At 35.5% G+C, this 24,663-nt stretch overlaps 3 protein-coding genes and 1 long non-coding RNA gene across 8 annotated transcripts; 2 read left to right on the top strand and 2 right to left on the bottom strand.

The window, feature by feature from the left end:
* The first annotated feature begins 408 nt into the window (after positions 1–408).
* Positions 409–2,133, top strand: LOC114307388 (uncharacterized). Its single transcript, XR_003645079.2, has 2 exons — positions 409–679; positions 1,868–2,133. It is a non-coding gene; the product is annotated as an uncharacterized LOC114307388 (long non-coding RNA).
* A 2,528-nt stretch (positions 2,134–4,661) lies between these two features.
* On the bottom strand, positions 4,662–11,349 carry AAC3 (ADP/ATP carrier 3). 5 transcript variants are annotated; one of them, XM_082883680.1, is made up of 6 exons: positions 11,016–11,347; positions 10,863–10,954; positions 10,270–10,343; positions 8,213–8,714; positions 7,530–7,901; positions 4,662–5,218 (listed from the first exon to the last, which is right to left on the bottom strand). In XM_082883680.1, the coding sequence occupies exons 4-6, from the start codon at positions 8,690–8,692 to the stop codon at positions 4,922–4,924; spliced, it is 1,149 nt and encodes a 382-aa protein (XP_082739806.1). In that variant the 5' UTR covers positions 8,693–8,714; positions 10,270–10,343; positions 10,863–10,954; positions 11,016–11,347; the 3' UTR covers positions 4,662–4,921. The 5 variants fall into 5 exon arrangements, with proteins under 5 accessions (XP_082739806.1, XP_082739808.1, XP_082739809.1 ...); XM_082883682.1 differs by adding an exon at positions 9,111–9,162 and having other exon boundaries at positions 10,863–11,290; XM_082883683.1 differs by lacking the exon at positions 10,863–10,954 and adding an exon at positions 9,111–9,162 and having other exon boundaries at positions 11,016–11,246.
* A 7,138-nt stretch (positions 11,350–18,487) lies between these two features.
* On the top strand, positions 18,488–20,226 carry LOC145798158 (uncharacterized). Its single transcript, XM_082885647.1, has 4 exons — positions 18,488–18,515; positions 18,826–18,999; positions 19,120–19,222; positions 19,800–20,226. Exons 1-4 carry the CDS (start codon positions 18,488–18,490, stop codon positions 20,224–20,226), a joined length of 732 nt encoding a protein of 243 aa, XP_082741773.1.
* Positions 20,227–21,609: 1,383 nt separating this feature from the next.
* Positions 21,610–23,021, bottom strand: LOC145797174 (uncharacterized). Its single transcript, XM_082883678.1, has 6 exons — positions 22,896–23,021; positions 22,669–22,759; positions 22,394–22,489; positions 22,097–22,315; positions 21,866–21,993; positions 21,610–21,774 (listed from the first exon to the last, which is right to left on the bottom strand). Exons 1-6 carry the CDS (start codon positions 22,949–22,951, stop codon positions 21,624–21,626), a joined length of 741 nt encoding a protein of 246 aa, XP_082739804.1. The 5' UTR covers positions 22,952–23,021; the 3' UTR covers positions 21,610–21,623.
* Positions 23,022–24,663: the final 1,642 nt, after the last annotated feature.

Below are 24,663 nucleotides of genomic sequence, written 5' to 3'. Positions count from 1 at the left end.
TTGAAGGCTTGAATAACCTTCCTTTATTACCCTTACTCTGCCACGTGTCGAACTGTAACTGGCTTTTACAAAATATGTAACCAACAATGCTAGATTTAATTTTGGAGGGAAATGAAATTTTCAACTCTCCTTCTAATCAATATAATTCAAATAATTTGATTGAATCAAATAATTTGATTGAATCCCGCATAGAATTTTATAAGTTTTCTTTGAAATTTTTTTTCCTATAAATAATAATAATTTTCATAATTTCCTCAAACTTCAATGAGAATCTTCCTCATGAAAAGAGACTTTTGAAATAAAATTTTTTAGTCAAAATTTTAAAATATATTTATATATATATATACGAAAGAAATAAAGAAAAGCAAAGAAGAAAAATAATAAAAATTTAAAGATTTCCCAACTGCCGGGTCGATTCAAAACCGATGCCTGCGGTTCTGCCGATTTTCACAATATAAGCCTAATTCGATTTTGGGGTTCTTCCGGACCGGAACTAAGCCTAGGTCCCAGTTCCACCGATCCGACCGGCCGGTCCGATCTGTGTTTTAAGTCATTGGGGGCCCCATTGCTCCTCCGTCGGGCGAAAAAGATCGAGAGAGAGATCTTCATCCCTGATGAGTATTTCTGCTCTGGCCACCTTGTCTCCTACTACCTTCCCACTCTTGCCGTCCATTGGTGGGTATGTCTATTCCGACTTCCCCTCTCCTCTAGAACCTTGCGTAAAACTCTCTTGTTTTTGCTTTGCTTTGCTTTGTTTTGTTTTGTTTTTTTTATTATCTTAAAATCATTTATTTGTTAACTTGTTCACTGTTGTAAGAAATAGATTTTCCAGATCCGTTGATAGATTGTGAAGAAAAGAAAAAAATGAACAGAAAAATTAGCCCCTTCTCTAATTGCAAACACACACATATATAGGTGTTAATCTGATATCCAAATCCTTCAATTTCTTTATGAAAGCAAACTCAAATTTCCTCTCTATTTTCTTTCTATTTGTAATTGATGATTGAAGTGTTTTGACTTGATAAAAATGGAGTACTTGTGGTGGTCGGGTAGATGGAAGAGAAGTGGAAAAGGCAGAGATGGGATAGCTCGAGAGAAATCTTCACCCTGACGAAGATCAAGAGATCGAGAAAGAGACCCATGCCGCCACTTCTTCCATCCAACCTTCGACTGCTATACTTGCGAAGATGAAGAGATCAAAAGATCGAGATCGCGGGAAAGGCTCACGTCGGTGGATACCATAGAATTGCCCGATAAATAATTAATGAAAGGATTGTCAACTCAATTACATAAGAACCACATAGTAACAGACTAACAGTTACTTCATCTAAATTTTCTTTTTGTTACGATAATTTATAAGTATTGATACGTGTATATGGACTATGGAGTATCTGGGTAATTTGTTTAAGTGAATTTCGGTGTGATGTTTGGTTGATTTATTTCATTTGAACTCTCTATTTTATTTGACTTACACTGTGTTTGGTTGGGGGATTTGAGGAGGGATTTGGAAAGAGAAAATGAAAAGTTATGTGAAATGTGAATAAAATATACTTACATTTCACCTAGTTTCATACACATTTTTCCTTTCTGTTTCTAAATTCCTCTTCAAATTCCTTAACCAAACACAGCATTAATGCGTAAGAAGTTGTTGCATGTTGCAATTTAAGTTAGCTTAATGATTGCCCGCTATCAAATGTCTATACTTCTAAAAATCTCAATTATTGTGTTGTGTTTGTAAGTTTGTGCTATATGAAATATTTTTGATTTTCCAGCTTCATATGGTTTCTTGAATATGCTCATTCTGCATAAATTATTAACAGATTTTTATGTGGTTTTAACCAATTTGTTTGAATATGTTACCATGCAGTTTTTTGGCTTCCAAGTTCAAAGAAAGAATTCCACTTGGCAGCTAAATCCTTCATGTGCACTTGTCTTGTATTTTTCTTGGGCAATAATTACAAGACTCTGCTTTGTTCTCCCTTCATTAAACGCCTTGCTTTGATTATCTAATTTTTTATATTTTCTTTTTTGCTCTGTGCACTTTGTCTCTGCATTTTGCTCTTACAAGCATTTATGGAGATTATCTGTTGACTAACTCTGGCTTTAATTTTACTGGTTTTACTTTGGCTTCGATATATTGGCTAAATCAGATGGACTTTGTTCATGGTTGAGCGCTTCTCATACATCCATGATAGACTAGTCATCAAACTTTTCAGTTTTTTTTCTTATTCTGGATATTGAATATGACAGATGCAGTGAGGGTTAACCCTATTGTCTTCTTTGAGACTCCTTCAAGAGGAAGATAAAGATCATTTTGGTAGAAATAATTCTCTATTCTCATCTTCCACAACTCAGAAGTTTGAAACATTGAATATTTTAATCTCGATGTTACTTCTTCCACCATGATTCTTGTACTAGGAACCAAATATTTTCTTTATTATTGAGCTTTGAGGTAAGCTCAAACATGAATAGTATAAATGAGCCGAGAGCTAGATTAATTTTTGATACTGATTTTCGAACTCGATAAATAAATGAATCGAGTTCAAGCCATGCAAAGCTCAATTATGCTCGGCTCGTTTTTAGTCCTGCACAGGACAACTAGATTGAACATGAGTTACAAACCATAGATTGAGAGAAAGGTCGGACTCAAATTCAAAGGCTAGAAGGGGAAGACCATGCGCATGATAATGACTTAACAACTCCTTCCCCATGTAGTTTTCACAGTTGTTTCAAGTGGAGCTCGACAAAGACACCTTCATTCAGAGCCCCCCGTGAAGAGAGAGAGAGAGAGAGAGAGAGAGAGAGAGAGTTATCTTGGAACCGAAGCGATAAACATGTTTTTAGCGAAGGTCTTGAGGTGATGAAATTAGGAGCATGGCTTTCAGATAGATAGGCTAAGAGGAAAATGATCAAGCTCTGGAGGATTTATGTCCTTGGCTTATCAGCTTTTAACTAGTTTTCAAAGAAACATATGATGATGATGATTAACACAACTGGTCACAATCTAACTCCATTTTCAAATGGAAATGGTGTTGGTGTCAGAGGCTTCAATCTTTAGGTCTTGGCAAAACTCTAGGTTTAATCCAATCACATTATGAATAGATGGATTTTCTAGAAATGTGAATTACATTATAAACAGATAGATTTTCCAGAAAAAGCGAATTTTTTTTGGTGACAAATTCAAGACAAATTTTACCAATAATCCATATAATTTTCCTTGCATTTCAATATAGTTATTGTCATTTCAATTACAATATATGTGTGACAAATAAAAACAATTACGGAGGAAAAATTAAGAAACTCTCTCTCTAGTTGAGAGCTTCTCTCTCTATACTTTTCTTTCTCCTAGCCTTCTAGTCTGTAGAGAGGGGGTTTCCGATGACCTCCAATCTCCTCTCCCCTCCTCCTATCCCACTTTTTCTCTTTCCTTTCCTTGCTTTGCTATTCAATAACCTGAAAGCTTTGGCTTTTCATCCTCTCCCTCCCTTGTGAGGTGTTTCTTCTCCCCTTCGCTGCAACTCCGGCCATGGCCTCACTAGATCCGCCGTCTCTCCTCTTCCCCGCCTTCATTTGGCATCGCTTCTGTGTCTCCTCCTGGTTAGCCTTCAACGCCCTTGCTCCCCGCTCTTTCTCCTCTGGATTCACCGCCTCTCTTCCCCAAATCTGTCGCCTTCACCACCGCCGGATCCGTCGCCGCTGCTACTGGAAGTTGTGGTCTGTGGGTTTGTGTTTTTTGCTTTTGTTTCTTGGTTTTCTTTGTGTTTTGTTTCTGCTGTTGATTGGTGGTTTGGAGTCCATCGGTGATTTGATTGGCGGGCTTACCTTCTCTGTTGTCGGGATTTCTGATTTATCTCAGAAACACTTTATTGCCGAATTCTAATGATCCGCTATGTTTACAAGTACAAACACAAAATGTGTATCTGAATATTTTCATAATTTCTTTAATTTTTATTTTGTTTCGTGTAAATTTTGGATTGAATGAACTATTGTAAGTACTGTTTGGCTTTCCTTCATGAATTTTTCTACTGATGAAAACAAAAAAAAAGGACAATTTCGGTGTTCAATTGCAATGAGCTTGATTTCAATGATAATTTTAAATATATTTTTTTTTATAGCACATAAAACTTCTTACAAAACAATACCAAAACCCACAAAACCATGCAATTCTGCTTCTGCAAAATCAAAATAGCATCATAATGGAACCAACGGCTCCAAGCCTTCAACTGACTTTACCAAAACTTTTTACTAATTGCTACACTGTAATATACAGTATTAAAATCAAAGCCCCCTTCCAAATGCAATGGCCTATATATTGAATAGCAACCAAAAAAATAGCAGATGAACAAAATAATACCATATATAACTAATAAAAAAAACATAAAATCAGACACAACTAGCAATATATCAAAAAATCACAACAAATATTAGATTAATAAAGTATTCAAATAACATCTTTCTGCCACAAAACAACAGAACATCTAGAACTTACGAGTCAATTATCAACTTGTGTAACTTTGATCATGCTGTTACCATGAGCAACAACAGTTATAGACCATATAAATGTATCAAAATCTCAAGGCCACAATCCAAAAATAATTATACTAGTAGCATCTATTGCCATATTCAACAAACCACTCAACATTATATTGCCAATTACATCATTAAAACAATGTCATATTTTTTTTTCTCACCAAAAAGGCAAATATAAGCTGTAGTATATAAGCTCAAGCACACATAACATGAAATGAAGTCTCAAACAGGTATTCTGGTACTATATAACTAATATGTAATCCCTAAATACTTGGGGAAATATCAAAAGTAACATTGTTCGGACAAAATTATTTTAAAACACATATTATAGTAAACCTAAATCCTCATACTTTCATCATCATCAACATCATCATTATCACCACTGATCCTATTAGCCACCGCCAGATCCGTATTTCTTTCCCAAAACAATGAGCTGCAACTTGTCGTAGCCAGCGAGCACACCAGCTCCTGCGACAGCACGCAATATATTTGCTCCAGCACCCTTAAAGAGTGATTTAGGACCTTCCTTCTTGATGATCTGATTAAATGCATCGATGGAGCTCTTGTACTTGACAGCTTCTCCCGATGTCATCATCATCCTTCTACGCACAGTATCAATTGGGTAAGAGGCCAATCCAGCACCAATGGTGATTGCCCATCCCAGTAAGAAACTAGCTAGGAAACTATCCTGTAGATATTAAACACAAAATAAGCAGTTATGCATTGTGTGAAAAAAGACAACCCAATGCTAGCCTACTGGTTCTGGCTATATGCATTGTGATGCAGGTGTGATTTTAGCAACAGAAATTTTATGTTGCGTTCAATAGGCAATCTCATGAAGCATGGCTCTTCATATTATCAAGTAGAAATAGAAATTCCCATTTTAATGTTCCTTGCCATGCCGAAGGTTTTATTTATTGGTTTCGCAAAGTTGAAATTTTCTTTAAGTATATTGAAATCTTTGAAGAATAGCAAGTCAAGTATGCAACACGCAAGTTAAACAGCCATGCTTGCTTCTACATGGTGAGTAGCAACTGCAATGTGATCGGAGACGACAACATAAAGAATCCATTAGGATATGGCACAATATAACATTGATGAGCATTAAATTCCTTCAATCAGATCATGAACAGATGTTATATGAACAATATCAAAGAAAGGTTGAGTCGAAACAACGGTTCTACAAATACACACTATTTTTCACAGCTTAATAACTATTATGTGATTGTGGATACAAATTATTCAATGAGTAAGTTGATGAGTCTGTCAAGTTCAGATTAGCAGCATATTGAAGGCAAGAGGGATTTGAGTATTCTGATATTTGATAAATATGAAAACAACAATAAAGGCAAGATGTTAGGAGATATTGTCGAACGTGATGTAGGAGAGTTGGGTGGAAATAAACGTGTTTAAATATTTCAAGCAATGAAAACTCAAGGAAGAGTTTATTCAAGTTGGGAAGGATGATGTAGGCGCACTTTTAGCAAATAAATATTTTTATTATTTTTTAAAATATATTTTGACTAGGATATTTAATTCCCACTTGTTTATGTTTCCTCATTTGTTTTACAAGAATTATCATTATTTGGTCTACAAGACATAATTAGTTTCCTAATATATTAATTTCCCTTTAAATATTCCAAGGTTTGTTAGCATTTCTATTACAATAAATAAGCTTGTAAACCTTATCTAGCAATTAGCAGTGCTTTAATTATTAATACAATTTGAGAAAAAAGAGATTTTCACTTCTTTTTTGTGTGTGTTTGTGTTCGCTCTTCTTGCATAATTTTTGTTTCCTACATTATCAGGTTGAGTCATCACCAAAAAAGATTAGATGATGGTGCATAAGTTAACACAAGATAACACAAATACTACAAAGACATTTATTTAAAAAGATGAGGCAAGAAATGAACCACTATGACATCCTAAGAAACACGGACACTTCTAAGAAGGTAACGTATCCGTGTCGCCGACACTCTTTGAACACTTGCCCGACACGTATCCCACACTCTACAAAACGTGTCATTTTTTAAAAATCCGAAAACTCTTTGGACACTTCGAGGACACACGTGTGTACCTTTTAAACACACATGTCTATCGATTAGACACGTGTGAAACTAATTATAAGTTTGAACAAAATAATTTAAGATACAATAATAAAACAAAAACCATATAAATTTATAAAGATTAGTGTCATATTATATTTTTTATCATCTTTGAAAGATATATTCATATATATATATATATATATAACATATAATAAATATATAATATTTCATGCATGTTCCCCACGTGTCGTGTCCTGCATTTTTTGAAAATTAGCGTGTCGGCGTGTTTGTGTCGTAATCGTGTCATGTCACGTGTCCGTGTCCATGCTTCTAGATGACATCTAAGCTGCAAATATTTTCCCAAACCCATGTAGTGTAGAACCAACCCCATCACCGCTCCATTTACAATTTTAAGCAATTCAAATATATAACAATTATGTTTTATTTGTTTCAGGTATATGGCCATAGAACTGGATTATGTATCCTAGCCAATCCTGAATCTCATTTTTGTATACAAAAAATCTCCGGACTGATTTGACAATTACACCAAAACTGTGCATACAAAATGGAGGATCAAAAGAAGTCCAAGATTAAGATGTTAAATGACCAAAACACCCTCAAAATATAGTCATTACACCATGTAGTCTATGTACAGTGATCCCAAACAAACATGAGACAATAGGATTGTACTAATCTCCCCTCCTAATTCACATGCATTCCAAACATGGGATAGGATATGTAATCCTTACAGGATTAGTAATCCCTACAGGATTAGTAATCCCAAAATTATTAGTCCTAGGACTAATAGTCCCATATAATCCAATCCAACAAAACATGCATGGCCTTAGCAGGTTCCCTCTTATTTTACAAAGCTACACTGAAAAGAATACAAGGGGTAACATAAATAGAAGATAAAGATCCAATACGAAACAAAAGGCTGGAATAAGTTACCTGCAAATCACCAACCAGAACCACAGGTTTCAAGGAATCATACATTCCAAAGTATAGCCCACGGTAAACTATGATTCCCACACAAGAGATGTTGAATCCACGATAAAGCCCAGCAATGCCATCAGATTGAATGGTTTTCTTGTAAACATCAATTAAACCATTAAACTGCCTTCCACCACCTTTCTTAGCAGCTTTAGCATCATTAGCCAAACGTGTTCGAGCATAATCTAGGGAATAAACAAAAAGAAGAGATGAAGCACCAGCAGCACCACCTGACGCCAAATTCCCAGCAAACCACTTCCAGTAGCCATCCTTGTCTTTCTTGAAATTAAACAGCCTCTTAAAATAATCTTTGAAAGCAAAGTTCAGGGCCTGAAAAAGATTAATGAAATTGCAAATTCTGTGAGACATTCTATAAAACAAGACATGGCATCACTTCCTTCAAATTTCAGGATTTCAATCCATCCCTTTGTTAGCAAACACATATATATACACTAATTATTATGCAATTGTTATTTCTGCAGACCACACACTCACATAGTGTTGTTCCATCATGTGAGAGGGAGGGTTGTGGAAGAGATGTTTTGGACTGTGGACATAACTGCTCCCATACTAATCGAGAGCAGAAAAACGAAACAAAAGAAATGGCAAGATTAACAAATATAAACAAAAGATAGACTAACCTGGGTTGGGAAATATCTGATAACATTGGCGGTGTTGCCTCTCCACAAAGACAGAATGCCTTCATCCTTAATTGTTCGGGCAAAGCAGTCCGAAATTCCTTTGTATGGTTCAGACAGCCGACCGGTTTTGATCATCTCATCCTGATTCTGAATCAATAGCTTAACTCGCTCTATCGGAGCAGCAGCAGTCTTGGATACAGCAGCAGAAACTCCTCCCATGAGGAAGTCTATCATAAAACTACGAAAACCTTTTTCTGCGGGAGCTTGTACGAAAACAGAGGATAGTGGTGATGCAAATTCCAGGCCAGTGCCTTGGAATGTTGGTGGCAGAGGACTCTGCAGACCTCCATTTACATAGGCACCAGTCATATTGTGTAAACCAGTATTCCTGGAGCGCAAGTTAGGAGAAATTCGAGATAAGAAATAAGATTGCCCATGTATCTTCTGGGTAATTGAAGGATACTGTGATCCATCCGCCATATTTGCAACTCAAGGTGGTGACCTGCAACAGAAACCAACATTAATTGCGTGCAAGAATAAAACAAAAACAAGCATATCAAATAAAGAGCACAATAAAGGTTTAAATAAAAAGGAACAATAGAGAAAAGGGTTTTTCCCTTCCCAATCTTTTCACTACTATAAACACTGGTGCCAAAATACAAGAAGAAATTCCATGGAAATACAATCAAGCATCCCAGGCAATAAAACATCGATTGTAGAAGACTAACATGAGACGTACTGTTCTTTCGAGCACAGGTGAAGAATATCTGTAATTGTAGGTCGTCTAGTTATGTTGCCAATGATCAACATAATCACGCATATAAGCCTACAAGTTTGCATGTGTCCCCGATGCCCACAAGAAAAAATGAAAACAGCAAACGAAAAGAGTCTTACTCACATTCAGTAAAGTCTTTGCATCTTTTCATATGCTTGCGCCGCTTAAGTACTTCCTATGTTTATTCATACCCAAAAAAATTAATCTTAAATTACCCATTAGTCAGGTCAATAGCAGAATTCACCTATTCTAGCAACCTGAAGTAACTCTACTGAACAAAAATGACAGGGAAAAAATATATGAAAATATGAACCCCCCAGCCAAAAAATTTTAAAAATAAAAAATATTATGGCAGCTAAAATTAGTTCATTACAATACAAAATATATATCACAATAGAAGACATGGAACCTTGAAATGCAGTCCCTACAAAAAGCTATTACTTTAACAGCATCAAGAAAAATTCCAATCATAATTTCAGAAGGTTTAACGAGCTTTACCAAATTCCACCAACAAAAACTGTGAATCTAAGTCTTCCTATGTGGCCCCACAAATGAACATTATAGATTTCTCATAAGCTAATGGTTACAGACAAGAGAATAAAAAGAAAACAAATTGAGTTTTGAATCCTATGTATTTTCCTTTAAGCAGCCAGAGTGAACAAAAGTCTCCAGTAAGCCAAAACAAGAACATATGATTCTAACACTCAAGCTTGAACATGTAGCTAGACAAATTTAGGAAAAGCAGCCCTCATAAACATTTCTTTAATGTCTCAATAATATTCCATTTAATTTCCTGCACTGTAGCAGTAGCAGTAAGCTCATACAAACACCAAACAACACAATGGGCTACTTCAACAACTAGAAGTTCTACAAAATCAGAAACTACTCGTACTCGACTGATTGCATGATAAAACAATTCAAACATCACTACTACAATTATAACCCAAATCAAGTTAAGATCTGAAAAAAGATTAAATTTTTACACTGTAATTCGTTTGGCTGCTGAGAAATGATATGAAAATAACCCCAAATCCCAGATGGCTCACCCTAACTGAGCGTAAAGCAACTGTACACTTAAGTAGGTAATATTTTCTCAATTTCTGGAAATTAATCACAACATAACAACATTCAAGTCATCATAATTCATTTTCCTTTCACCTGTTCAATTTTCTCAGCAACCAAACAGACATTAAAGAACATGACTTTGTAGCTAACAAGAGAGCATATAGAGATCTAGATGTGAAGAAAAAGATGATGAGACAGAGAGAGAAAAAAAAACTACCTGCGAAGGTCGCCGAGTAAGCAACGGTCCGCCTGGTCCTGATTTGTGGGAAAATATGAAGGAAAGCTGCGAGTCTGCGAGTGTTGTGTATATTAGACCACGAGAGAGAACACTAGGGTTAGTGTCTTATTTACAGATTTGACACTGTTGTTCTTCGATATTACCAGCCTGCCACTCACTCAAGGGCCCAGCCTACGATCCCAAAGGTGTGGGATTGAACTCACTCTTGGCCCAATTCTATTTACACAATTATTTTAATTTCTTAGGGTATTTTTAACAGTGTGTCAAACATTTTATTAAATTTAAGTAAAAATTTAAGAAATTTCTCTAATCTGATATTCAGCTCTTTAACGGTGAATTTTTTAGCTATCAGCAAAATGCCAGTCCATCGGGGGACGATCGGCAAGTGAAATCCGAAAATCTACCTCTGCTTCAATTCCATTAATACACTCTGTTGATCACATTCCATTACAACGCGGAGAACCAAAAAAACTATAATTGAACAATTCATCCAACTCTGTTGTTGATACAAAAGTAGCATAATCAAAGATCAATCAGGAACAAACACACACAGACGGAAAGAGAGAAGGGACCTTGAACCCTTTTCAACTTTGGATTGCATTTCTCAAAGGGCGCCTGCTTCTTCTTCAATCTCCTTGAGTCTCTTCTTCATGTCCTCCAAGTCCTATTCAACATCAAAATTATGGCAAATTACATATGAGTAGAGAGAGAAACAGAGAGAGGACCTTGGAGTTGACGTCGTCGTCTTCAGCGCTATACATGTCGACATCGGCATCCATCTCTCCTTCATCGGGTATATCTCCTCTGTACACTTCATGTTTCTGCTCTTGCTCCTGATGCTCCATCTCTCTCTCTCTCTCTCTCTCTCTAAGCTCTCTTACTTCATGTTCCTTCCATTCCATTAATACACTCAATCGGCGTTGCCTTCCCACTACCTTAGAAATTGGTAGTCGGTTATGCTTTCACCTCCAAGAGGAAGAAGAGCTTCTTACAGACCAAACTCCTTTGCTTGGCTCCGTATTTCATTCATTCATTCATCTATATATGTATAATCTATATATCTCAAATCATTAGGGGTGTGTTTGTTTTGAAGGATTGGGGCTTGAGATTGGATTATTAGGAGTTGTTTGGGATGATTTAAATAAATATATTTTTTGTCTGTTTATGAAAAGATGTACAGAAAAGTAGAGAGATTATATGATGAGAAAAAGATAAAAAAATAAAAAGATAGATTATTTTTGAGTTGCTAAACTTAGCCTTAGTCTCACTGGACTAATAATCTATTGTTTGTTTTAATTTTTTTGCTCTGGGATTAATAGTCCGGACTATTAGTCCCATATTTGTGGGACTATCCTTTCCCATGGGGGAGGTGAGATTATTTTCATGGGATTGGTATCCCATGGAATTTAGGTCTGAAATATTCATTTTACCCTATATTATTACTTAGCAAACAATTAGAAAATTATAAAATAGTTTTTTTGCACGTCTATAAATTATTTTTTTAGTGTTGTTAATTTAAAATTATATATTAAATAAAAAATTTAAATTACAAACTATTAATTATAAATTAAATTTAATTACAAATAATAAATTAAAAATTATGCTTTATAAATTAAATTTTTTTAGTATTGTTAAAAAATTAAATTTACGTATTAAATAAAATTATTTTTTTAGTGTTGGTAATTTAAAATTATATATTAAATAAATAATATAAATTATAAATTAAATTTATTTAAAAATAATAAATTATAAATTATGGCCTTATAAATTAAATTTTTTTTGTGTGGTTGAAAATTTAATTTATATATTAAATAAAATTATTTTTTATTGTCGTTAATTTAAAATTATATATTAAATAAAAAAATATAAATTATAAATTTATTTTAATTGAAAATAATAAATTAGAAATTATGACCTTATAAATTAAATTTTTTTAGTGTTGTTAAAAATTAAATTTACATATTAAATAAAATTATTTTTTTAGTGTTGTTAATTTAAAATTATATATTAAATAAATATTATAAATTATAAATTAAATTTATTTAAAAATAATAAATTATAAATTATGGCCTTATAAATTAAATTTTTTTAGTGTTATTGAAAATTTAATTTATATATTAAATAAAATTATTTTTTATTGTTGTTAATTTAAAATTTTATATTAAATAAAACATATAAATTATAAATTTAATTTAATTGAAAATAATAAATTATAAATTATGGCCTTATAAATTAAATTTTTTTAGTGTTGTTAAATTATAAATTATAGATTACAAATTTAAAATTATATATTAAATAAAAATTATAAATTATAAGGGTAAAATAGTCTTTTGAACATTTATCCTTATCCAGTCCGTCTAACCAAACATTAGATTCACTAAAAATGGTCCAATCCAAACATCTAATCTCATAGCTAAACAAACATAGGATATAAATTTAATCCAACCAAATAGTCTGGGGACAATGTAATCCGGGACTAACAGTCCGATGGATTACAATCCTCCCTTATCTAGTCCGTCCAAACAAACACACCCTAAGTTCTGAAAATTGTAATTTTGTCTCTCATCTTCAATTTTCTGTATATGGATATATGCAAATGCAATTTTTTATATATCTAATTTTTTATATATCTATGTTTGGTGTGCGGAGTAATTTTTAGTTTTGTGGAAATTTTGCAACTAAGGCCAAGTTTGGCAACCCAAAGTAATTCATCTTTTTATTTTTTTATTTTTTTTCATCATATCACCTCTCTATTTTTCTGCACATCTTTTCGTAAAAAGACAAAAAGTACACTTATTTAGGTCATCCCAAATAACTCCTAAAAGGATGACTGGGAGACATCCAACCGGACTGGACGTATGGCCGGTCAATTTTTTAATGGCTATCTTTAGTAAAATGTTGAAAGGTGATAGCTATCTTCAGTTTGGTAAAATATTTTATATATTCTTAATTTAATATATGTTTGATGAAACTATTGAAGTATAAAAATAAAAAAGAAAATTTTCACCAAATTTGAATTTGGTGATGGATTTGGTATAGCATTGGAGATGTCCTTACCTCTACCAAATTATATATTTTTTTTTAATTATCATTATTCAACAAAATTTTTATTAAGAAAAGTTTTATTTTAATACCCAAAAAAAAAATTCACAACACTCCCTGCAACTCCCCACTACTTCTCTCTAGCCTCGTTTGGGAACAGGCTAATTTAGTAACTTTTTGGCTATTTGGCTAAAAAGGTAGGTAAAAAAAACTTGTATGTTTGGGATGACTTTTTGGCTAATTACGAAAAGATGTGCAAAAAGTAGAGAGAAAAGAGAATCTTTGACTTTTTGGTATGGGTTGTTGGCTTTTTGGCTAATTTAGTAACTTTTTGGCTAATTGGCTAAAATAGCCTCTTGCCAAACGAGGCCTCTATCTATTGGTTTCGCTACAGTTTGATTTTGTCATCCCTCTATGTTTTTACGTTTCTCATAATGAGACCGGTGTGTATCATTTTTATTTGATATTTTTGTGAGAAAAATATCAGAAATAACATTTACACTCCTTACACCATTAAAGTATCATTGCTAAAAGAGAAATATACTATTTTGACACTATTAATTATTAGAATATGATAATAGTTAGGAGTGATTTGGAATGATTTAAATAAGTACACTTTTTGATTTTTTATGAAATGATGTGGTAGAGATATGATATGACTTAAATAAGATGATGTGACTTAAATATAATAGTGATTTTTTGACTTTTTAACTTTTTTAGGCTATAACAAATAAGGTCTTAAACCATCTCCAACCATTTACCAAATCCATCATCAAATTCAAATTTGATAAAAAAATGAGTATTTTTTGTGCTCTAACGGTTGCACCAAAGCAGTTTCAAATTGAGAAAATATCAAATGTTTCACTAAACTGAGGATGGCCAGCCCCTTTCAGCAATTTACTGTACATAGCTATTGAGTTGGACCCACCAGACGACCGGCCAGATGTCCTCTGGATGACCGCTTAAAAATTTGTGAAAATTTACATTGACAAGTCGACCCCTAGGTCGACCACCCAGTCGACCACCTCTCACTGATGCTCTGATTTGGACGTTCTTCAACAACCTCAATTATCAAGCACCTCTCTCTATCTGTATGTGATTGAAGAATATCTATCAAAGAACACTGTATTCCTTCATCTTCGTCTCAAAATCCCATTTTCGTCTCAAAATCCCATGAAAATCCATCATTTTCTTCACCCAACAAGCTCAAACTCTTCAACCTAGTTGAGGATTTTCCAAATTACGAGGCAATACTGTGTTGATACGAGCAAAGTGGTCGACGAGATCAACCTCAAGTTCGCAGAGGCAAGGGAGGAGATACAGACGACCTTGGATTCCAAAGAATGTGTATTTCGATGAGGGGTTGCTAGCAAAGTTGCTAGAGAAGGAAAATGGTGTAATACAGAGGTCTATGGGGCTCAAGATTGAGCAATTGAGGGCTGAGCTTGAACAATTGAATGATTAGTAGCGAGGTGTGTTGATTAAACAGAAATGAAGGAAAACAAAATCAGAACAGAAATGGAGAGGGAAAAAAAAATTAGTGGCGTAACTGGTCGACCGGTCGGTCGTCCGGCTGGTCATCCCACTGGACGTCCCTAGCATTTGATACAAGCAACAATGTTCACCGTTAGAGAAACTCATATCAGATTGAAGAAAGAGCCTTTTTTTCATCAAATTTGATGGAAAAAATAGTTCACCATTGGAGATACTCTTAGTCATTTAACTGTTGAACTATTAAAGATACTTTTATCTTACATGTCATGCAATTAAAAATTTACATATATTAATAAAATATTAATTGTGTTACATTAATATGGATAATGTGGTCGTTAAATATGTAATAAAAATCTTTTATTACAAATATGTAAGGTTAAAGTCTATAACTTCTTAATTAAAAATGTGCAAGAAATGTGCAAGTACACTAAGCATTGGAAACCATAGACTGTGGATAGGGATGAAGAAATAATATCATAACATACTAACTTAAAAATGTGCATATCAAAAAAAAAGAAAAGAAAGATAAATGTAGAGAAAATATGAGGGAAGATAAAAAAAAATTAAAGAAAAGAAAAAATAATATAAAATTTATAAGAGTATATTTTGACAAAAGTAAGCATTTATGGTGATAAATTGTAAGGAATTTTATAAAGAGGGCAAAGTGAATTTTACCCTAAAAAAGAAAGACGTGATATAAAGATTTATGAACATATTTAAAAATTAACGGGAGTTAAATGACATTTTTTATAATTAGAGGACAAAGTGTGATTTTCAAAGTATAGGTGGGCATGCCCATTATAGTCTCTACGTGGCTTCATCACTGATCACTATCTGCGACCCACTAGCAAACACTTTTAGTAAGTTTCCACCACCTTCCATTGTCAACAACTATCTGTATACAATTTTCAAGCCCAAGTATTCCAAACAAGTTTTTGAAATTTTTGAAATTTCTATATGTATGAAACACGATTTTTGTTGAGATTTTTATTGATAAATCCATTCTAGAGTTGTTATAACCCATTAGGTCTACAAAAGAATATGATAACCTGATTAGTCCCATAAACTTTTCTTTTTATTCCATAAGGTCCATTTTCCTAATTTAACATATTTTACTGGACTATTTTGCCCCCATATATATGTATGTATGTGTACAGTGTTATACGCATTTACATATTATGTGCCTGTTTACGTGGCTGTTTCCTCGGTGATTCAGTTTGGCAGTTTCCATTTTACGTTTCTCTTCGTCAATCCAATTCCAAGAGATACGTTTATGTTTTGCATACTCGTTCGAAGGATTGGTGGTGCTAGGGTTTCATTGTTGGTGTTCTAGTCTGGTTCTGGTTCTGTGGTTTGCGAGTGAAGATGACGAAGAGGTAGCTGTTCGGCTGTCACATTTTCCGAGCTTTAAGTAGTTCGAATCAGTTGTGTTCGACTTTCTGGAGGATTGTAGGATTGCATGGTTAAGGTTAGTATCAATTTGATTGTGAATAAATGTTCAGTTCATTTGTATGATGAAGCAGATGCTCTGTTTTTGGATTGATGTGAATTGGATGCGCTGGCTTTTCAATTATATGCTTCTTACGTCGTCATGTGGAGGGGAGTACATTCATATTATGTGAAGAACAATGTTAGTTCTCATTTTAGTTAGTTGTATGCGTCATGAGGATCTGTGTATATGATTTGATTATCAGTATATATGGCAATATGAATGTTGACATTTTGTTAATGTGGATTATGTGAAGAATGTGGATGTTCTCATTTTAAATTGATGTTTACTTAATGAGGCTCTGTGTGTGTGATATAATTCAGAGTGTATGTTTCAATGTAAATGTTCAGATTTTGTTAATATTATGTGAAGTTTGTTGGTGTTCTCATTTTTACTTTGATGTTTGCAATTTTGGCATCTTGTTAATATAAATGTGAATGTTCACATCTTTGTATTTGTGAATTATGGATTTAGCACCTGAACTGTACACGTAGTAATTTTTGATAATTTGCACAATGTGATTTTTGATGTCGATTTTGATTAAATGTGTAGTTCTGATTTTACTTGGACGCATGCGTAATGAGGATCTCTGTAGATGATTTGATTATCAGTATATAGGTCAATGTGGATGTTAACAATTTGTTAATGTGGATTATGTGAAGAATGTGGATGTTCTCATTTGAAATTGATGTTTGCTGAATGAGGCTCTGTGTGTGTCATATAATTTACAGTGTCTGTTTCAATGTAAATGTTCACATCGCGCGAATATGATGTGAAGATTGTTGATTTTGTCATTTTACTTTGATGTTTCCTTAATGTTGACATGTTGTTAACAACAATGTGAATGCTCACATCTTGTACCTTCTGAAGCATGGATTTAGCACTTCGGCTGTACGCTTTCTCATCCATTTTCTGCACAAAGTAAATTTTCATATTGATTTATATTAATGTTCATTGTTGTGGTTTTTGTGTTTTTATAGGAGATGGATACCTTTATGCTGTTGGTGTGTACATATGGTTGCAGTACAACTGTAATAAATGTTGCCCGCGCAATGTGTTATTCTCGTTTGGTGGAGTGTTTGTGTGAGAAATGGGATGAGTTGTCTGCTGGTTCTATTTCACTGTTCTGTAAACTACCTGGCATTAGGAAGTGTGATTTGGACAATGAGGAAGAATTTCAGAACATGTTACTGCTTGCTAAATCAATGGGGGTACAACATGTAGAAGTTGTGGTTGAGTTGAAAAGTGGTATTGTTCAGTCGACTAGTTTGGGATTGGTGCGTGTGGGGGTTGAGGAAGAAATTGATGCATTACAAAGATTTTGCCACCATAACGAGAAGGTGTTGTTGTCAGCCTCTTGGGCAAATGGTATTACGCATGTGGGACAACGGTTTGTTGGAGGTGCACAAGAATTTCGTGACGTTTTATGTAAGTACGCCATCCAATGTGGGTTTCAGTTTACATATGTGAAGAACGAGACAACAAGAGTTACTGCTGTGTGTGCGATGCGGGAGGAGAGGGGCTGCTCGTGGGCTATACATTGTAGAACACAACGAGCAAATGATTTTTTCTACATCAAGAGTTTTAGTGATGTGCATACGTGTGGTACGGATGTCCAAACATCGAAGAATCCACGAGTTAGTTCGGATTTGGTGTCGAGTACCATATCTGAAATTGTGAGGGACAAGCCGTTGACTCGGCCGTGTGATGTTGTTACTATTTTGAAGAGGGATTATGGGCTAGATGTGAGTTACCACGTCGTATGGTTGGCTGTGGAGAAAGCAAAGGCTAGTATTCATGGAGATCACTCATTATCGTTTGACTAGCTGCGGTGGTATTCGGATGCGGTGATGCGGTACAATCCGGGGAGTTATGTCAATATTGACTATGATGCGAGTAGTCAACAGTTTCGTCGTTTCTTTGTGTCATTCGCTGCATGTATTTCTGGGTTCAATTCTTGTCGGCCTTTATTATTCTTGGATGGAACATTCCTCAAAGGAAAGTACAAAGGTCAGCTACTGGCGGCAACGGCAAAAGACGGAAACAATGGTTAGTAATTTTTTTACCTCTATATTCATGTCAATATTCACATTGACATGCATAGTATGGAGAAATGAGTGATGGAGAAATTATAAGTACTGTGAACATTGACATTAGTATGCACTAATGTGAATGTTCACATCTGTGTCTGCTGATGCCTGTAATGTGAACATTCACATTATTTTACATTGATCCATTCACAGTATTGTACATCTGTGCCTGCTAGTGATAGTTGTGTGAACATTCACATTCACATCAGTGTATACTACTGTCAGTTGATCTGTTAATGAGCATTACTGTGATTGGTCATATTATCAGTTGCTGAACAATCAAAAATGAATTATTGATGGGCGTTAATGTGAATGTTCACATTATCAATTGCTGAACATTCACATGACCTGTTTCGTTTATATTGTTTTCTATTCATTTTGGAATACTGTGAACAGTTGTGTATTGGTGTTGTGTTGTAGGTCTGTTTCCTGTTGTATTTGCGGTTGTTGATTCGGAGACCACGGCGAATTGGTCGTGGTTCTTGCATGAACTTGGGAAGGTTGTTGATGGTAACCGGCAGATTACTTTTATTTCGGATCGTAATCTTGGCCTGTTAGAAGCTATGCCGAAGGTGTTCCCATCGGCTCATCACGGTTATTGCTTACAACACTTGAAGAGCAATTTAAGAGACCGGATGAAAGGAATTGATAATGGCTTCAGGGATCACCTAGTAAGTAGTTTGGGTGATTGTGCTTATGAGCCAACTGTGGTAGGGTTCCATGAAAAGCTTGCAAAATTAAAAGAGGAGGGTAAACAACGAGCACATGATTTCTTCAAGGACTTGGCACCTGAGCACTGGGCAAATTCATACTTCAGGTAATAACAGTTTCATAAACTGTTCCATTGGGCAAGTCAAAATGGTAGCGATGTGAATTATCAGTTACGATTTGTAAAAATCTTCCAATTGTGTTTCACGTTCAATGTCAGTGATGTGAATGTTCACATCTGATAGCAATGAATCATTTGAATGATGTGAATGTTCAAACAAGTTGTCATATTTTGCTGTTGTTAACAGTCACATCATTCTGTCATTTAAGTTGATGTTAGTGTTCACATCTGTGCATCGTGTAAGTTGATGTTAATGTCCACTGCGAATGGTGTTAATGTTCACATCAGTCAACGTGAGTGTTCAAACCTGTTAACTTTCGGGGTGTAAAATGTTTGTGATATTGTGCAGGGGCATGCGTTATGGGGAGATGACTTCCAATGCAGCGGAGTCATTTAATAACTGGATTAAAGAAGCGCGTAATCTTCCTATCACTCAAATGGTGGACACAATTCGTACTCAGTTGATGCGGCAAATGTCTGCACGGCGTGACCAAGCAAACAAATGGAATGAGCTTATTTGTCCTACATTTGAAACAAGGCTTATGGATTCGTTCAATCACAGCAGGTCTTGGCAAGTTAGCAAAGCCAATGAGAATGTGTTTGAAGTACATTCGATACCATCTGTCACTGTTGATGTTGCGAGGCGTACATGTTCGTGCTTCAAATGGCAAATTAACGGATTCCCATGTGACCATGCTGTTGTTGCCATTCAGAAGAGCCGCTACAATCTCAATGATTGTGTGGAACATTACTTTCATGTACAGACATATCGTGGAGCGTATTCGGGTGTCATATTCCCTATACCATCGGTGGAGAAGCCGTCTTTTGATCCCATGGACTTCACTATATACCCGCCAACTGTGAAAAGACCACCCGGAAGGCCGAAAAAGAATAGGATCCCATCAAGGGGTGAGAAACTTAAGCAAATAAGGTGCGGGAGATGTGATAAACTGGGGAGCCATAATCGGAAGTCATGCAAGGAGCCGATATAGGATGTACATTTTTCATTTTAACGTTGTGTTTTACATTGGATTCTTATATTCATTTGTGCCTTTTCATTTTCTTTTTCTGTACGAAACTGATTTTTTGTTAAAGTTGTAATGATAAATACATGATGTGGACATTCACACTTACGTAAACGAATCATATTATGTGAAAACTTGCACATGGGTTGGACGTTTTTACCTTATTGTTGTCAATGTTGACATGAATACAAGATGTGATGTGAACTTTCACATTCATGAAGATTGACATGGTGTGAACATGTACAACTGTCATGAATGTAAAGAAATGTGAATATTCACACCTGTTCATGTTACCCGTAATGATGTCATGCAAACAATGTGTACATTCCTGCACAAGGTATGTGTGTTACATTGAAAACTAGTTCCACAAATCGCATCAAATATGCTCATCAAAACACGGCATTATGAATATCATAAGTGATTATGAACATTCACATCAGTGTTGAAACAGTGAACAGTCATAGCTGTAAACGTTAGTGCATATGAATATCGTAAGTGAATCTAAACATTAGTGCATATGCATTTGAATATCATAAGTGAATGCTCATCACAACACGGCATTATGAATATCGTACGTGAGTGAGAACATTCACATCAGTGTTTACAATTGCTATGAGCAACCACAAATGTGAATGTTCACACATGTGTATATGATCCATACTGATGTCACGTAGACCAAGTGTACATTCCTGCACAAGGTATGTGTGTTACATTGAAAACTGGTTCCACAAATCGCATCAAATATGCTCATCAAAACACGGCATTATGAATATCATAAGTGATTATGAACATTCACATCAGTGTTGAAACTGTGAACAGTCATAGCTGTAAACATTAGTGCATATGAATATCGTAAGTGAATGTAAACATTAGTGCATATGCATTTGAATATCATAAGTGAATGCTCATCACAACACGGCATTATGAATATCGTACGTGAGTGTGAACATTCACATCAGTGTTTACAATTGCTATGAGCAACCACAAATGTGAATGTTCACACATGTGTATGTGATCCATACTGATGTCACGTAGACCAAGTGTACACTCCTGCACAAAGTATGTGTACTTAACAACAGTCAGGTTCAAACATTTGCAGAAATTTTTCTCACAACAACACAGCAGTATGCATATCGTACGTGACTGTAAACATTCACATTAGCGGTACAATTGTGGACATCCACATATGTAAAACATAACAACACCAAAAGTAGTTCAAAATTCGCAGCTGCCTTTTTCCTATTAACAGATGTTGTATCACTGTTTTATAATCAGTTGCTGTGTCAAAATATCAACGCTTTCCATATTAACATTCAAATCGACTGTTGGTTAGTTCGTAGGTCGACACCCCCCACCTATAGGTTTTAAGGAAGCTCTGATTTCTTATGATTCAAAAAACTATGCACTAACAAATCTCGTAGTCCACACCATTCTGCACTACTGAGGCTGCCCACAATTTCTTCATGATATACGTGCGCCCGCATGATGTAACATACTGCAGGTCCGCAGTCCACTCTGTAAATGTGAAATGGTTTTGATTAGCAGTTGACAGGAATATTTGCATAATGGTTGTGGAGGATTTGAAAAAAAATTTAGTGAGGCTTACGAGTCGTCGCCTTGTTGAGGACAGACATCAACACTTTTGGTTGGTTGTGCTGGATTTTGGCCTGCTAACTTAGTGTGTAGCGGTGATGACTCGCCAATAACGGTCACAACATGCTCAATGTAGTTCCTCTGTGTATGGAATTTCACATTAGGGACCAACAAACATATGTGTGTGTACAGTCATTTAATGCACGAGAACAAGTCATGTTTGTGTTGAAAAATAACCACTTACAATTTCCTGTGCTTGGTCGATATGCGGGTCATGTATGCCTGGTCTTGGGCGCAACGAGTTGTAATGCTTCCACAAATTTTCTTTAGCATCATACACAACTATCGTCCAGTGGTACTCATGATGCAATGGGAATAGTAGGTATCTCTCTCCTTGGTAGTTTCTGACATGTGCGTCAATGTGTTTACTCCTTTTGCGAGGATGGTACTCTCGTATCACTTTCTGTACACATTTGACAAATAATTAATGAACTGTGAAGTTTCACAGTCACATTACAAGTAATGGAATGATAGGTTTTACCAAACACATGCTCGTGAAGATCAATGAGGCTTCATCTGAAGTTGGGTTGACCACCTCTTGTTGTTCATGCAACAGTTCAGCATATGCATCTATGAGCTGCACAAACATGGGGTCATATTATGAATATCGTACGTGAGTGTGAACATTCACATCAGTGTTTACAATTGCTATGAGCAACCACAAATGTGAATGTTCACACATGTGATACAACATCAGTGTGTGTGTGTTTGTGTGTGCATATGCATGAAGACTGAATTATATTTGTAATGGCATACATTGCTGTGTATTGATTCCTCCTTGATAAGGTTGACAATGTCATCAAAATACACATGTGTAGCCTTCGAATCTCCTTTCCACACCAGCAGCCTGTGCATTATTAACAAACCAATGTAAATATTCACATTGCATATATCTCAACAACCCAAAAAAACTGAACACAGTTAGGAATATAGACTATTACGGAATGTGAATGTTAACATTGGATGTTTGCACAGTCACTTACTCATCGCCTCCATTTTTTTGTAAAGCTTGGACCTTTTGTTTGTCATGTTTGGACATCTTGGCCCAGACTTTGAACTTCTTGGTGAAGGATAATTTTTTTGGCTGCTTCGCTGGTGGGTGTTCCTCCTCATCTTCAACCATTTCGACTGAAGGGGGCTGCTTTTGGCCAGGTAAATCTGGGTATTGGAAGTCAGGCAGGCGATGTTCTTTGCGATCTTTTTCCTTTATACGCTTGACCCTAGAAGGTGGGCTGATATTGTGTTGCATTGGGCTAGGGGGTTGCCTTTCTGACATAGCTTGTGTGACAATGTGGACTGACTGGTCATCGTAAAGATCCTGAAGAATTATTTTATCGCATTCTAAGTCGATGACCAGCTGCGTTAAGCGTTTGATTTCTTGATCCTTCTGCTCCATGGACTTCTTCATTTCGATATTCACGTTGGGCGGGCTGGACTGGTTAAACAATCTATGCTCAAGATCAGCTATGACTCTTGCCCTCAACTCCCATGAAAATTGAAGGTGTTTGTACTTTGCTTCCCATTGCCTTATGACGCCCCAAGCCTTCCGATTTTCTTGGATAAGGACATCAATGATATCAGGTTGGTTTGTGTCTGGTATTACAATAGCTCTGTCATAATGTTGGCTGGTAAATGGAATGTGAATGTCCTCATCACTGTCCTTCAGGTCTACCCCATCCCCAGAAAAGTGGGAGCTGCTGCCACTGTGTTGTTCTCCCTTGATGTCAGAAATGTTGGGACATTTTCTGCCTGGTTCATAAATTTCAGGCTCCACCTTCAATGTTTTACGCTTGAACTTTTGTAATTCTGTTGGGATTGCAAAGAGTTCACCGGCATTAACCTGGAAATGAAAAAATTATGTTAATTAACGCATATATTTGGGTGGTGTTATAATGTGAATGTTTGGATCACTAGTTGAAGGCCCTACCTCATTAAAACCCAAATCTGCTAAGGAGGTGGTTTTCATCTTCTTCTGCAAAGCAGTCAGATCCCACTTCACACAGCGAGGAAAAGCATTGGGTCTGTGAGGTTGGAGGATGGTTGTGTGCTCACACAACCAGTACTTCAATAAAACAAGAAACGCATATTGTTATTTAGCATTTGCAAAGTAATGGCAACCTATGTGAACATTAATCACAGTGGCATTGTTGTGAACATCCCAGTAGCACATTATCATTGAATGTGAACATTCACATCTGCGAATCGTGAACGATGTGGCACTGTTGTGAACATTCACAGAGTTATGTTATGAGTCAATGTGATCAGTCACATTAACTGCTTCAGATGTGAACATTCACAGTAGTGAAAACATAATTGCCTACAGAGCAGTGTGGTAAACATTCAGAGTGGTACATTACCATTGAATGTGAACATTCACACTGTTCACATTTGAATCACTGATGTGAATGATGACAGAAACATAAGTGCTTTGGCACTGTTGTGAACATGCACAGTAGTATGTTATGAGTGGATGTGATCGGTCACATCAGTGGTTCAGATGTGAACATTTACATATGTGAAATACAATTGCCTATGGACATTCACATCAGAGGTGCAGATGCCAATGTTGACAGTTGGCTTAGATGAAAAACACTGGAGGACATTTCAATCTTATTATTGGAAAACATGGGTACTTACCATCAATAACATGACACAGCCGGTGACTTTTGCTGGATTTTTGTCATTTTGGGAAATAGACGATGTCAACATTGTCCTAATTTGCTTGGCCCAATCATATTGTTGCATGCTTTC

Source organism: Camellia sinensis, chromosome 8 (assembly GCF_055761805.1).
Source record: "Camellia sinensis isolate YWXY chromosome 8, ASM5576180v1, whole genome shotgun sequence".
Taxonomy (NCBI): Eukaryota; Viridiplantae; Streptophyta; class Magnoliopsida; order Ericales; family Theaceae; genus Camellia; species Camellia sinensis.
Note: the sequence above shows the minus strand (reverse complement) of the source record. Positions and strands in the feature narration are given on the sequence as shown.